This window comes from Monodelphis domestica, chromosome 4, assembly GCF_027887165.1.
Source record: "Monodelphis domestica isolate mMonDom1 chromosome 4, mMonDom1.pri, whole genome shotgun sequence".
Taxonomy (NCBI): domain Eukaryota; kingdom Metazoa; phylum Chordata; class Mammalia; order Didelphimorphia; family Didelphidae; genus Monodelphis; species Monodelphis domestica.
The window spans coordinates 92,133,440-92,147,282 of record NC_077230.1 but is presented as its reverse complement, the minus strand read 5'-3'; the positions used below and the strand labels follow the sequence as shown (position 1 = coordinate 92,147,282).

Genomic DNA, 13,843 nt, shown 5'->3' with positions numbered 1-13,843 from the left:
CTCAGAGCCTCAACCATTTGGTTCAGTCCTATTCCCTATTTACTATGTAACAAGCCAAACACCTAGGATGTCAGAACCAGCTTGGTATTTGAAGGGGAGAAGGGAGAGGTTCCCACAAGTAGGACACTGGGCTAGATCTGCTGGGAGGAAGACTGTTTAATTCACTCAATTTTCCACTGAGATAAAGAAGAAAAGAAGTTAAAGAAATCATGATGGCAAAAAGACACTATGTGATCAGAGGATTTGGAGAGTGTCATTAAGGAAAAGGGAGCCTTATTTTCATAAAAAAAAATAAAGAAAATAACTGGTGAAACTGACTTTGAGTTCTACAGCCCTGTGGGTAAAAGATTCCAAAAACTAATTCCTTCAGGATGATTGCAAAATTGTGTCATGAGTCTACATATACTTAAAGCACAGCATAAGCTGCTAAGGAAAGCTAAGAACAGCTAAACGGATTTGGACTTAAAAAAAAAAAGCTATCTTGAAGAAAAGAAAAGGGTCAAGGAAGAGATAAGGCCATTACTTATAGCAGATGGGATAACAAATAACAGAGAAGAGATGCGGGCTGATTCTTGTTTTAGTTCTGCTTTTTCTAGTAAAGATAATGAATGAGCTTTGGGCTGAGAAGGAAAGAAGAAAAATGACTAATCCCAAATTGAAACCTAAGATTTAAGTGAGAGGATAATAACAGAGCCTTAAGCTTCCTCTGATTCATTGCAGTATTCAGAACTACATCAAAGGGGACTGAAAGAACTGGAAGATACCATTATTGTCCTGTCATTAAGCTCTGAAAGATCATAGAGAGCTGGAAAGGTACCACAGGACAATGCCCTGGTTTTCAAGGGGGGCGGAGGCAAGAGATAAGAGGCTGGAAATCCATTGGACTTGACTTAATTCCTTGTAAAATACTAGACTGAATTATTAAAGGAATGGTTAGTGAGAATCTAGAAAAGGTAATGGTGGTTACCAAGAACAAACCTGGCTTAATCAAGGACAGGTCATGAGAGGTTGACTTGATTTCCTTTCTTTGACAAGGCTACTTAGATTGGTAGACCAGAAAAACTCTCTTAACCTAGATTACCCCTAAATTACAGGAAAAGATTTGACAAAGTCTCTTGTGCTGTTCTTGCAGAAAAAACAAAGTAGGCCAGACATGAGCCCAGTTATGTGGGGATTTGGTTTGCTTGACAGTGCATATTTGTTATAAGGGTTTTTGTTTTTTGTTTTTTCTTTTCCAGTGAAGTGTAGGAGGTGGGAAAGAGTAAAAACAAGTGCTTGTTAACTGAAATAAACATAGAGATTATTTCACTATGAAATCCACAGCACAATAGATTCTACAAATAAAAATGATTTTGAAATTTTGGAACATGGGAAAAAGTAGATTTAGATGTATCAAAACAGTTTGCGTGGACAGAACCAAAGAAAAGTCATCCATTTGTTCAATGTCAGCTTGAAAGGAGGCATTTCACTGGTGAGGGGTGTGCTCCAGGGCTCTGGCCTTGGGTTTGGCTCTCTGCCATTGATCGTTTTCGTTAGTGAGATGAATAAGAATTTAGTTGATATGTTTATCAAATTTTTAGAAAAAAATGATAGAAAGTTAGAAGGGATCAATAACACATTAGATGCCAACCATGATATAAAAACGATCATGACAGGACATAGAATGTTTAGATAAACTTAATATGGGATACTAGATAGAGCACTGGGCCAGATAGAAGTTCTTTGGGGTGGGAGTGGGAGGGGGGAAGTGTAGGGTTTTAAAAGATTAGGAATTCTAGAGCATGGGTTTAAACTTTGGCCCTGTTCCTACATGTGTGACCTTGTTGGGCAAGTCACCTCATTTATCTAGGGTTCAGTTTTTTCATCTGTAAAATGAGAAAGCCCTCTCTATCTATGATTGCTAGCTCAGTGGCAGTTAACTGTATGATACATTCTCCAGTCTTAGGTTGCATTAAGAGATACAGAGGGTCAAGGTCTAAATGATGTATCCAGTTCTAGATGCCACTTTCAGAAGGGCATTACTTAGCCAGAGAAAATCCAAAGGCAAGGGACTTGTCATACGAGAATTAGTTGCTAAAAATAGTTATACTTTGAATAGAGAAGACTTATTTAGGGAGGGAGGAAGTGGAAATGATATATATGTATGTACAGTTATCACTTATTAGAAGAGCAGGAACACTTACTCATCTTGGCCTCAAAAGTCAGAACTCAAAGCAATCAGAAGGATTTTGGAGAGGCAGATTAGGATTGCTATAAGAATTATAGGATCACAGATCTAGAGATGGAAGGGACCTTCTTTTAAAAAAAAATCTTCCTAAGTATATGCAAAAACAATTTTTATATTGATTTTCCAAAAATTTGAGTTCTTTTTTTTTAAACCCTTATCTTCCATCTTGGAATCAATACTGGGTATTGGTTCCAAGGCAGAAGAGCAGTAAGGACTAGGCAATGGAGGTTAAGTGACTTGCCCAGGGTCACACAGCTGGGAAGTGTCTGAGGCCAGATTTGAACCTAAGACCTCCTGTCTCTAGGCCTGGCTCTCATCTCAGTCCACTGAGCTACCCAGCTGCCCCTAAAAAATTTGAGTTCTAAAATTTTCCCCTTCCTTCTTTCCCCCTTCCCTCCTCTCCCCAAGACAGGAAGCAAATTGATTTAGATTATATCTGTGCAATCATGCAAAACATATTTCTCAACACCAAAATCTTCTTCCATAGCATATAGTACATATATATATATGTACATATATGTGTGTGTGTGTGTGTTTATAATAACCAACAAAGAAAATTAAATGAAAAATAGTATGCTTTGATCTATGTTCAGACTCCATCAGTTCTTTCTTTGGAGATGGATAGTATTTTCATCATATAAATGCTTTGGAACTGTGTTGGATCTTTGTATTGTTGAGATGAGCAAAGTCATTCATAGTTGATCATCATACAATATTGGTGTTATAGTGCATAATGTTCCCCTGGTTCTGCCCACTTCACTTTGCATCAGTTCATGGAGGTCTTTTTAGTTTTTCTAAAATTGTTCTGCTAGTCATCACAATCATATACCACAACTTGTTCAGCCATTCCCTAATTGATGGACATCCCCTCAATTTCCAATTCTTTGCTATCACAAAAAGAGCAGCAATGTTTTTGTATAAGTAGGTAAGAGACTTTCTCCAAGGAAATCTAGTCTAACCCCATAATCTAGGTTAAAGAAACTAAGACATTGCTTAAAGAAAAACACCCTAACAATTAGAGATATGAAATGGGCTGCCTTGGGAAGAAGAAGAAGGCTCTTCCTCACCAGAGGTCCTCAAGCACACTCTGGATGACTACCTGTCAGGTACATTTTACAGATATTCTTGTACAGGTACAGACAGATTGGACTTGGTAGCTTCTGAGGTCCCTGGTAACTCTGAGATTCTGTAATTCTATTCCTGTGATACATTGTCCAAAACTCCTCAATTTCCTCAGTCACCTTTCAATGTAGGTAGATGGGACTGAGCTATATAACAATAAACTCTTTATTTGCATTATAATCATGGTGATTTTATCACATAAGTTTCTAGTCTCTGAAACATGAAAAGACTTTGCCTGCTTTGTAATTAGTATTCTTAAGTGCCGATTTATATCATTTAAGATACCCACCTGCTGTTCTTTCTTGAGGAAGTTTTCAATTTCCTGGTGGACACGATTCTCTTCATCAATTTTAAGTCTTAGTTTCTGTGAGTAGAATAGACAAGAAAATGTCTGGAGTTTTTACTGGCAAATTACAAGCTTTAGTTGGGGAAAAAAAAGGAGATAGGTATGAAGTGGTGATATGTGTAAAGCTTCTCATCTTTCAGTCACAGTATCCCAAGAGGCTGGACTAGGTCTTAGAGTTAAAAAAAAAAAAGGATAGTGGCTTTGCTGACATGGAAAAATCAAGGATGAAGGAGTAGGGAAGCTATGTCAACCTGTGGGGATGCCATGCCGGCCTGGATCAAAGCAGAGAAGGGCTGGAGTTTTGAGTACAGTCTGCAGGCTCCAGAAATAAAGAGAAAAGGATGCGCCCATCATCTTAAACCACCTCTGGCAAATCAAACATCAAGCAGGCAGTAGCATCTAAGTTAGGAAATCCATGAAGAGATTTCCCACCATTTTCATCCTTCAGGTTTTCAAATGAAATGAATCTAATCCCGCCCTCCCTTCCCTGGCCTTTCCCTTTGGTCCTTTCTGGCCAAGGCTTACATCTTAAGTTCCTGTCCATGCACATGCGGATTAAAGGGAAGCAGAGCCCTGTGAACTGAGCAGCAGGGGCCAGAGAAGTCAGAAGAACTCCTGCCTGGGTGTTCTAGGAAGCAACATAAGCATGTGGTCGCTGAACACCCTGCTCGGCCTTGTTCCTTTATAAGGAATGAAAGGCACAGTTTTATGAAATAAGGACAAAGTGACTAAACCAGCCAGTTTCCCCAGAGGAAGAAGCAGGCCATTGTGGCTCTCGTCCATTGGCATTTCTGCTCTCATTCTGCCCTCAGGTGCGTGAGGTGCTGGAGGGATGAAGCAAAGTGTTCATAATAACGTTAGCCTTCCACTTGCTTGTTGGCTGAGTCAACAAACGAATGGCTCTATAACTTGCACTGTCCAATGCCGATACGTTTAACTTACATCAATCTCCTCCAGCAGGATCTCTTCATCTTTACCGCATTTTTTCTGGGTCTGGGCAACCTGCAGGTCGGTATTTTTCTTCACATATCGACTCTCCATATTCGTCTTTGCCTTCAACTCTTGCAGCTGGTCCTTGAGATGAGCAATATATTCCCCCCGACTCTGGAAGAGAAACAGGATTTTAGTTGGGGAATATTTCCTCCAAAGTCTCCTCTTGCTTGGGAGGTGACATCACGGGCCAAATACCTTTTCTGGCAGATCAATATACATTCTCCTTCTTTATACCAGGAAGCTGCTGTTTTCTCTCTTTTTTGGCATAGAAGCCCCAGCCAGAGACAGCGGTCTGGCAAAACAGCTCAATGTTTACACCCATGTCATCCTCTTTAAATATGGTGCCCTGGTCCATTAGCTCCCTTCAACTACATTACACCCCGACGTGGTTACACTGTATAAAAGAAATGTTTCAAATAAAGGCAAATTCACTTGAACTATGCTCAGAGGGAAAGATTAAAGCTTCCATGAGGGAGTCTAAAGGGAATGAATGTGCAGGATTGCCCATTTAAGAGCTAGCTATTCTTAGAGATTAGAGGGAGAGGGAGAGAAGAATTTCTAGCCACCAACATTTGTCCTGACTGTCCTGTTGCCTGGTAAGCCCAAAAAGCTTTGTTCCTGGGTATGATCCCTTTCTTTGTGGTGGCTACCTCTGCCTTTCGCCAGATCCATGTGGGATTACTGTCAATTATTATGGTCAATTGGATTCATTTTAAGCAATTTTAATATGATTGTAAATAGCATACACTTCTTCTTTTGAGAAGAATTTTGTTAATATCTTTTGGAAAATGACTTTTGGTATTAAGTATTTGAATTAGTTATCAAAATAGCTTGGATCAGATATGGTTACTATTTTAATATATGATAAACTGACTGCTTTTTGAGGGGAAAAATAAACTTGTGCTATGGAGAGAGAATATTGAAAAGAACTGTTTAGAAACATTTTAGCAGCTGTAAAATGAAGGGAGTGAGTCTTTTGAGGTCCTTTCCAATCCTACCTATATATTTTTATGAAATAGTTTTTGTTACCAAAAATCCTCTGTATATCACCTGTAAAAACTCTCATATCTGCCCAGTTTTAAAGGTTGGAAATATAATTTTCTAACTTGTGTAGAAATATTCTGAATTAATAATTTCCATGAATTTTAAGCCAATTTGTTAAAAATATTAAAAATTCAAGAAAAATGGTTGACATTTGAAAATAGAAAGCATAGCGAACAATGTAATTTTTCCTCTTAGAACTATCTTTGTAAGATGCCTTTTTCAACTTAGACATCCATTAAAACCAATTAATGAAGTAAGCAAAATTTAGAATTACATCTATGACTATAATTTATAAACAAATACATATAAAGAGAGGTGGTTTTGTTATTTAGTCATTTCTAGTTGAGTCTGACTCTTCTTGACCCCATCTGGAGGTTTATTAGATACTGGAGTGGTTTGCCATTTCCTTCTCCAGCTCAATTGATGGATGAGTAAACTTCCTGACTCCAGGCTTGGCACACTGTCTGTTGTGCTATATATCTGCCCCCTTAGAAAGAGAGTGTATGGCCAAAAACATTTTAATGATAATGGGTGAGTGACCATTGAAATGTCATTCAGTCTTTTTTTAGTCATGTCCAACTCTTCATGATCCCATTTGGGGTTTTCTGGGCAAAGTTCTGGAGTGGTTTGCCAATTCCTTCTCCAGTTCATTTGACAGATGAGAAAACTAAGGCAAATAGGGTTAAGTGACTTACCCAACGTCACACAGCTAGTTAACTTTCTGAGGCCAGTTTTGAACTCATGAAGATGAGTCTTCCTGACTCCAACCTGGGTACTCTATCCACTTCACCATCTAGCTGCCCCTGACCATTGGTATACAAATTTTTCTCATCTTACTTCTTTGGGACTTCTCTCTCTCTGCTCTAATTTGTTTGTCAAGTTTCTATAAAATGTTGGGGTAGGTTATGAATTATTTTGTTATTTACACTATTTGACTTCTTATATTACCCATTATCTTTCAGTTTTCATTTTATATTGTTAATTAAGGCTATCAAGAAGGTAGAAAGGGGCAGTTAGGTGGCTCACTAGATAGAGGGTCAGTACTGGAGTGAGGAGCCTAGGTTCAAATCAAGCCTCAGACACTTCCTATGTGATCCTGGGCAAGTCTCTTTACCCCAACTGCCTACTCCTTATTGCTCTTTTGTTTAGAACCAATATTTAGTATCAATTCTAAGACAGAAGGTAAGAGGTTTTTTGTGTGTGTTTTTTTTAAAGAAAGTATAAAGCTGATCTCTTCTAATCTCCTCACTAGACTGCTAACTCAGCCTTAGATATTCAATCCTTTCCCACCTCCTTCAGCCTCCTCTCTCCTTCTGACTGGAGACCAGAAGGTAAAATACAAACTCCTTCCAAAGCTTTCCAGATTGCATTCCATACATTTCTTCTTTGTTGTCTTTAATGGAATAATACGGTGTTTTCTACCAATGTACTAGCTAGATTGACATCATTTTCCAATGCCTCTCAAGCTGCTACTGCCATGTTGATATCTGACATCTATCCTTAAGAATATTCTTAAAAAAAAAAAAAGAAGAAGACTATTCCTAGATAGTTCTACCTTTCCTCCTATGGTTCTTACTATGGCAATAGCCAGAGCACAGGATTATAAATTCAGAATTTGAAGGAATCTCAGAGGTCATCAAATTCAACCCCCTCACTATATAGATGAAGAACTGAGGTCCAGAGAGATTGCCCAAGGGCCCATAGGAAGTAAATGAAGGAGTCAGGATTCAAACTCAAGTCCCATGATACCAAATCCAGCATTCATACCTTCTATCATACTATGCTCTTTCCAGCTTGAAATATTTTTACACTATCAAACATCATGAGAGAACTTACTCATTAACAATGGTTACAGGTACAGCTAAATGGCTCAGTGGATAGAGAACCAGTCTTAGAGATGGGAGGACCTGGGTTCAAATCTGGCCTCAGACACTTCCTAGCCTGGGCAAATCCCTTAACCCCAATTACCTAGCCCTTACCTTTCTCCTGTCTTAGAATTGATAGTAAGACAGAGAGTAAGGGTATCCCAAAGAGATTTAAAAAACAAAAACAAAAGACCTCCTTGTACAAAAATATTTATAGCTGCTCTTTTTGTGGTGGCAAAGAACTGGGAACTAAAGGGATGTCCATCAATTGGGGAATGGCTGAACAACTTGTTGTATAGGACTGTAAGATACTCCATCTGTATGTCATGGACCAATGGCCTCCTGAAATAGGCTTTGTTCTCCCTCCATTCATTTCCTAATGCCCCAAAACTTTGCGTGACAGCAAGATCTGATACCCTCTTATTCCAAACCCTACATGGCCAAAATCACCAACTTCTTTTCTTTAGTTCAGCTATCTCGTTTGTTCCTAAAAGTTTTTGACAGGGGTTACATATAGAAGAGTTACTCAAGTTGGTCTCTGAAGCAGATGGAGGATATGAATAAACAGAGAGGAACTGGAGGGGGGGGATATCCCATCAGGAATGTATATTGATATCTTTTGTTTTTATTATGTATGTAGTCCTGCTTTGCTGTGCAAACAAAAAACCCTAGTAGGTTTACAATGAATATTTTGTGCTATGTGGAGGAATCTGGGATTATCCCATGGAGTTGTTTGTTTGCTTTAAACTGTTACCTTCTGTCTTAGAATCAATACCGAGTTTTAGTCCCCAGGCAGAAGAGTAGTTAGGGCTAGGTAATTGGGGTTAAGTGACTTGCCTAAGGTCACACAGCTAGAATATGGGAATCCATATTTGAACCTACCATCTCCAGGCTTAGTGCTCTATCCTGTATGCTGTCTAGCTGGCTGTCTTGGGCCTCTGTCCTTTCTTTGGGGGGTATTCACCACATATAGGTCCCTTGGGAGAGCCAGCCTCTGTAAACTAATAATTTTCTCTGCTCCTCTCCCTCAAGCCTAATCTCTAGAATGAGACAAATGGAGAATGAGGGAGAGGAGGAAAGTGGAAAAGAAAATTCTTCTCCAGCTGGCCTAGAAGGGTAAGAAAAGATGGTCTGTGAAGTTTTTGTTTTGTTTTGTTTTGTTTTTTACAGGTCCCTTTCTGGTAGGGAGGGGCAGGAGAGTAGAGGACATCAACAGCTAGGTGCTATAGTGACACTGTACATTGACTTAGATACTCTTACATTTACATAGCAATCTATGGCCATTTTAAGTGCTTTATATTTTTTATGTTATTAATAACAATCCTGCAAGGAAAGTCCTGGAAATGGCACTATTGACAATTTACATGTGAGGAAACTGAGGCTTAGAAAGACTGAGCCTGGCTAAGAGCAGACAGCCTAGGAAGTATCAGGGCTGGAAATTAAACTCCTAGGCTCTGATTTCAAGTCCAGTGCTCTTTGCTCTATGCCATCAAATCTCTCTGGTTAAGTTCAGCCTTCTCTGAACTCCCACAGCATCCTCACAGGCTTATGGGCATGGTGGGGGCTTCATCCACATATCTTGGCTCTATGGATACTGTTGATCACTCTGTCATAAGGTGGTGTCAATAACCCTAAAATAAACATTGCCAATTTTCTTTTTCAAGTTGAAGTTAGTTTTTCAGAATGACACAAAACCCAAAAGCTTGAGAGTTGAAACTCTTTCAAAGTGTTTCTGTAATGTGGAAAACATAAAGCAATACACTCTGTGGTGCATTTAATGGGTCATTTTAAGGAGCATTTAAAAGGCTGGGTCAGGTACTAGACAGAGCCAAGCAAAGGCATCTGTTTTGAGGATTGTTGCCATGTGCCTTTAATTATGCCTGAGTTCCTTCCTGTTTGGTTGCTGTCCCAGGCAGCCTTATTTTATGATTCTCAGCAGTGAGATTACTGACACTGGGGAGAGGATCTGAAATATGGAGAGGCTGGTAAAGAAAAAATCCAAATACCACCAAGGCACACAAAGAAGGGCCTGAGGAATAATAATATCATCTGCCATTTTTCAATCTGCCCATGGGCTACAGAAAAGAACCAGCCTTGAAGTACTGAGTTATACAGATCGATGATATTGAGTTATGTGGCTAAGTTTCCTTTCAAAAGGAATTCTCAGAAGTCAGGGGGACAGGCTGACTCAAGAAAGCTCTGTTCTGCCCACTAACTCTGGTTTTCCAGAGTATCTAGAGAGCTGGCCCAGGTCCTTGGAATGATGCAGTTTTTCTGCGGGCTTTCCCATCAAGCCAAGTTTTATTTCCAAATCCTAAGATTGCCTTATAGCTCATGTTGTTGTTTGACTTCAGAATAGAAGTTTATAGTCGTGAAAAGAGAAAGCTGACTGAATCCAATTAAAAAGGCTTTGATGGCAAGGGTATTAATAAAGAACCACAGACTTTCTAATGATCGTGCAGGAGGGAGTTGCTGGTTGTTGGACAATAAAGAAACTCTAGGTTGTTAAAAGGATAAATTTGTTACTGCCCTATTTTGTTTTAGATTACATTTTTGGTTGGTTGAAAAGAAAGAAAATAGTTATGCTATGAATTAGATGAAACCTTTCCAGAGAAAACCACAGGAAACAATAAAATATTGTTTTGATAAGGCAATATATTATATTAGAATATCTGCCTATCTTGTGTGCCTGTTGTTAGTGACTGATCCCGTTTTATGAATGGTCTCAAGATTCATCAAAGTCTATTATTTACATGGTCTTATAGACAGATGGCCAATGAGGGTATGAGCACCCTCATGTGCTGCTTCCATTTTCACCCACAGCTTTTGCCTTTTGGCACCAAAATGGGGGTTGCCCTCCCTACCCACTTCCTTATCACCATGAAAAGTCACTACTAATCTGCCATATTGCCAATGCTGTTGCCATCTATATGCCTCTCTCCTTATTTCCTAGGGTCAATTCATTCCTCAATAGACCTCTGCAAGACAGGAGGAATTACACTTACTTCTTCCCTCTACCCCATACTAGTTGGCACAGATATTCCTGGGCTAGAAGAAAAGTTTGTACAAGAAAAGTCAGGTCAGGGAAAGAGGAAGAAGGAACAGAATAAAAAGGAAGATAATTAGGAAAAAGGAAGAAGAAAGTGTGGGACAACAGTGGAATATGAGAAGATGAAGAAGAAAAAGTTAATTAACAAGCATTTATTAAGTATTTACTATATGCCAGGTATTGTGCAAAGGCACCAGAGGTACAAAAACAAACAAAAATACAGTCCCTGACCTCAAGGGCTCCAATTCTAATGGAAGTAACAACATGTAAAAAACAATTTACTGTATATACAAGATGTAAACAGTGTAAGCAAAAAGTAATCTCAAAGGGGAAACACTAGCATTAAGGAGAACTGGAAAAGACTTCTTGAACATGACTTTCAGGTAGTCCAATAATACTTAAATTTTATCTCCTGAATCTATTTTCCAGGTTAGTTGCTTTTACAATGAGATATTTCATATTTTCTTCGATTTTTTTCATTCTTTTGATTTTGTTTTATTGTTTCTTGATGTTTCATGAAGTCATTAGGTTCTATTTGCCCAATTCTAATTTTTAAAGACTGAACTTCTTCCATGACCTTTTGATCTTCCTTTGGTCCATTCTAGTTTTCATGACACTCTTTTCTTCATCTGATTTTTTGCTTCTTTTCTCAGTGGACAAATTTTGTTTTTTAAGCTGTTTTTTTCTTTTTTCATTACTTTCACTTATTTTTCTTCAACTTGTCTTATTTGATCTTTAAATTCTTTGTTGAGTTCTTCCAGAACTTGAGATGAATTTCCATTTTTCTTTGAAGTTTTGCATGTGGTTGCTTGGATCTCAGAGTCCACTATTAGCTTTGTGGTTTACTCTTTGCCCCCACAGAAATTTTTGAGGGTTAAATGTTTCTTTAGCTGTTTGCTCATTTTTTTTTTGGTCTATAGACTGAAAAGTCTGAAAGCTGCTTGCTGATTCTGTCTCCTCTACTGGCTTTTAGGGATTGGCAATGTGAACTGTTTTGCCCTGAAGCTAGGTCTGTGCATCAACAGAAGAGACTTGAAAGGACCCAGTGCTATGGACTTCCCAGCCTCACTGCAGTCTGGTGCCAGGGTCTGAGATTTCAAGGAATGGGTCTGAGATACTCTTTTGTTGGTATAGCCCCCACCCTGGGATCCCAAAGTTAGCCTGTTTCTAGTAGTAGAAACTGTCACAGTCATGGTAGGGAGCAGGGTGGGGGACAGCCAGCATTCTTCTGTATACAATTTTTGTTCCTGGTTTCCTCTTGTCCTGTGAAACTCAATTTTCTCTGCCTATCTTTCAAGTTGTATTCAGTGGGGGAGCTCCCTCACTTCTTGCGGTTCATTTTTGATTCCTGTCATTTTGAGGCACTTTTTAAAGATTGTTTGGAGGATTGTCAGAGTGGTTTAGGCTTTTACTGCTACTAAGCCACCATATTGGCTCTGCCCCTCAAAGGCTTCTTAGAAAAGGCAGAATTTGAGCTGAGTCTTCAAGGAAACCAGGAAAGCCAGGAGGCAGTGGGGAAGAGGAAGAGCATCCTAAGCATGGGCACAGCCAATGCAAATGCATGAAAATGGGAGATGGTTAATCATGTTTGAGGAACTACAAGTAAGTCAGTGCAGACAAAATATGGAATATGGTAGAAGGGAATAAAGTATAAGGTTGAAAGGCAAAAAGAAGCTAGGTTGTAAAGGTATTTAATGCTGGAAGATTTTAGATTTGATCCTAGTAATGAAAGAGAATAAGTAGGGTTTTTTAAGTAGGAGGAGAGAAGACAATAGAAAAATCACTTTGACAGCTGAGTGGAGGCTGGATTAGAGTTCATAACTATGAGACAGGGAGTCCAGCCAGAAGATTATTACAATTGTTCAGGTGTGAGGTAATGAGGGCATACATCAGAGATAGAAGTGTTAGAGGGGAGAAGGGGACATATACAAGAGATGTTGTCAAGGTAAAAATCACAAGACTTATCAGTGGATTGGACAGGTAGGATGAGAGTGAATGAGGAGTCAAAGATGGCATCAAAGCTGTGAGCCTGGATGACCTAGAAAATAGTGATGGCCTCAACAGTAATAGAAAAGTTGGGAATAGTGGAGGGTTTTTAGGGAAAAGCTATTAAGAAAAAAAAATTAAAGCTAGTAAGGAGACCCCAGAGACCTTGCATTTGGCAATACCCTTCAGAGAAGAAATAGCTATAGATAATGGATTGCTAAGGCTACTTGATTTCTTTGACTTTGAATCTATACTCTCCAAGAAACTTTCTGATTTTCATTTAGTTCTCAAAGTAGATTTTCCATCAGGATTGAAAAATCATTGGCTAATCAACATAAGTATTGTTTAGACACAAACTGTGTCTAAACAAATCCCCTGATGAATTCACATTTTTAATGTAAATTTAAAAACTGTTTTTCTAAAAAAGAAAAAAATTAAAAAGAAAAAAGAAAAATATTAAGTTCCACTTTGGACATGTTGAGTTTGAGGCCCTCTGGAACATCCAGTCTGAGATATCCAAAAGGCAGGTGGTGACATGGGCCTACCATTCAGGACCAAGAATAGGGCTAAATATATAGATCTGGAAATTCCCTGCACAGTGACTACAAGGATATAAACAGAAAGAACCATAAAGCAAACTGAAAATTAAGTAATCACAGTGACCAAGCTAGGCCCCAGAGATGAGAAAACCACCTCATTTTTTTTACTTTAGAAGTGGTAGGGATGTGGAATACAGCATATGCTGTTGGATGCAGTCTAGCTGTTGGTTAGTTTTGCAGAACTGTTTTTTGTTTGTTTAATTGGATAAGCTGGGAGAACCCAACTACAACCTTCTAGGAAGATGGAGGTCCACCAGTCCTTACCATCTGCCCTACAAATGAGGAAAGGAATAAAGGAGTAAGTATTCTCTGCTATGTGCCATGTTCCATGCTATGCTCTTTTCTACAGATATTATATCATGTGATTCTCCCAATGATCCGAGGCAATGATTAAGTAACTTATCCAGGTCACATAGCCTCAAAACACAGTGTTTGAGTCCCACCTGACTCCAGGCCCCATGCCTCTCCACTGCACCTTGAGCTATCTCTATTGACCTCTAAAGTCCTCTGGGCCCTTTTGTGTACACTGCTGTTATCCCCTGAGGACCATGGGGCCTTGTTTCTGTTCTGCCATTTCAATCCTAGGACTTCTGGCCTTTTTTATGTGCTCTA

General features: G+C 39.0%; 1 protein-coding gene across 1 annotated transcript in view; it reads right to left on the bottom strand.

The window, feature by feature from the left end:
• IQCG (IQ motif containing G) overlaps positions 1-13,843 on the bottom strand; it is a 60,775-nt gene that overhangs the window by 13,051 nt on the left and 33,881 nt on the right. The window contains exons 7-8 of the mRNA XM_016433514.2: positions 4,638-4,799; positions 3,639-3,713 (exon numbers count right to left, since the gene is read on the bottom strand). Coding sequence (XP_016289000.1) covers positions 3,639-3,713; positions 4,638-4,799 — 237 coding nt within the window. The remainder of the gene's footprint in view (positions 1-3,638; positions 3,714-4,637; positions 4,800-13,843) is intronic.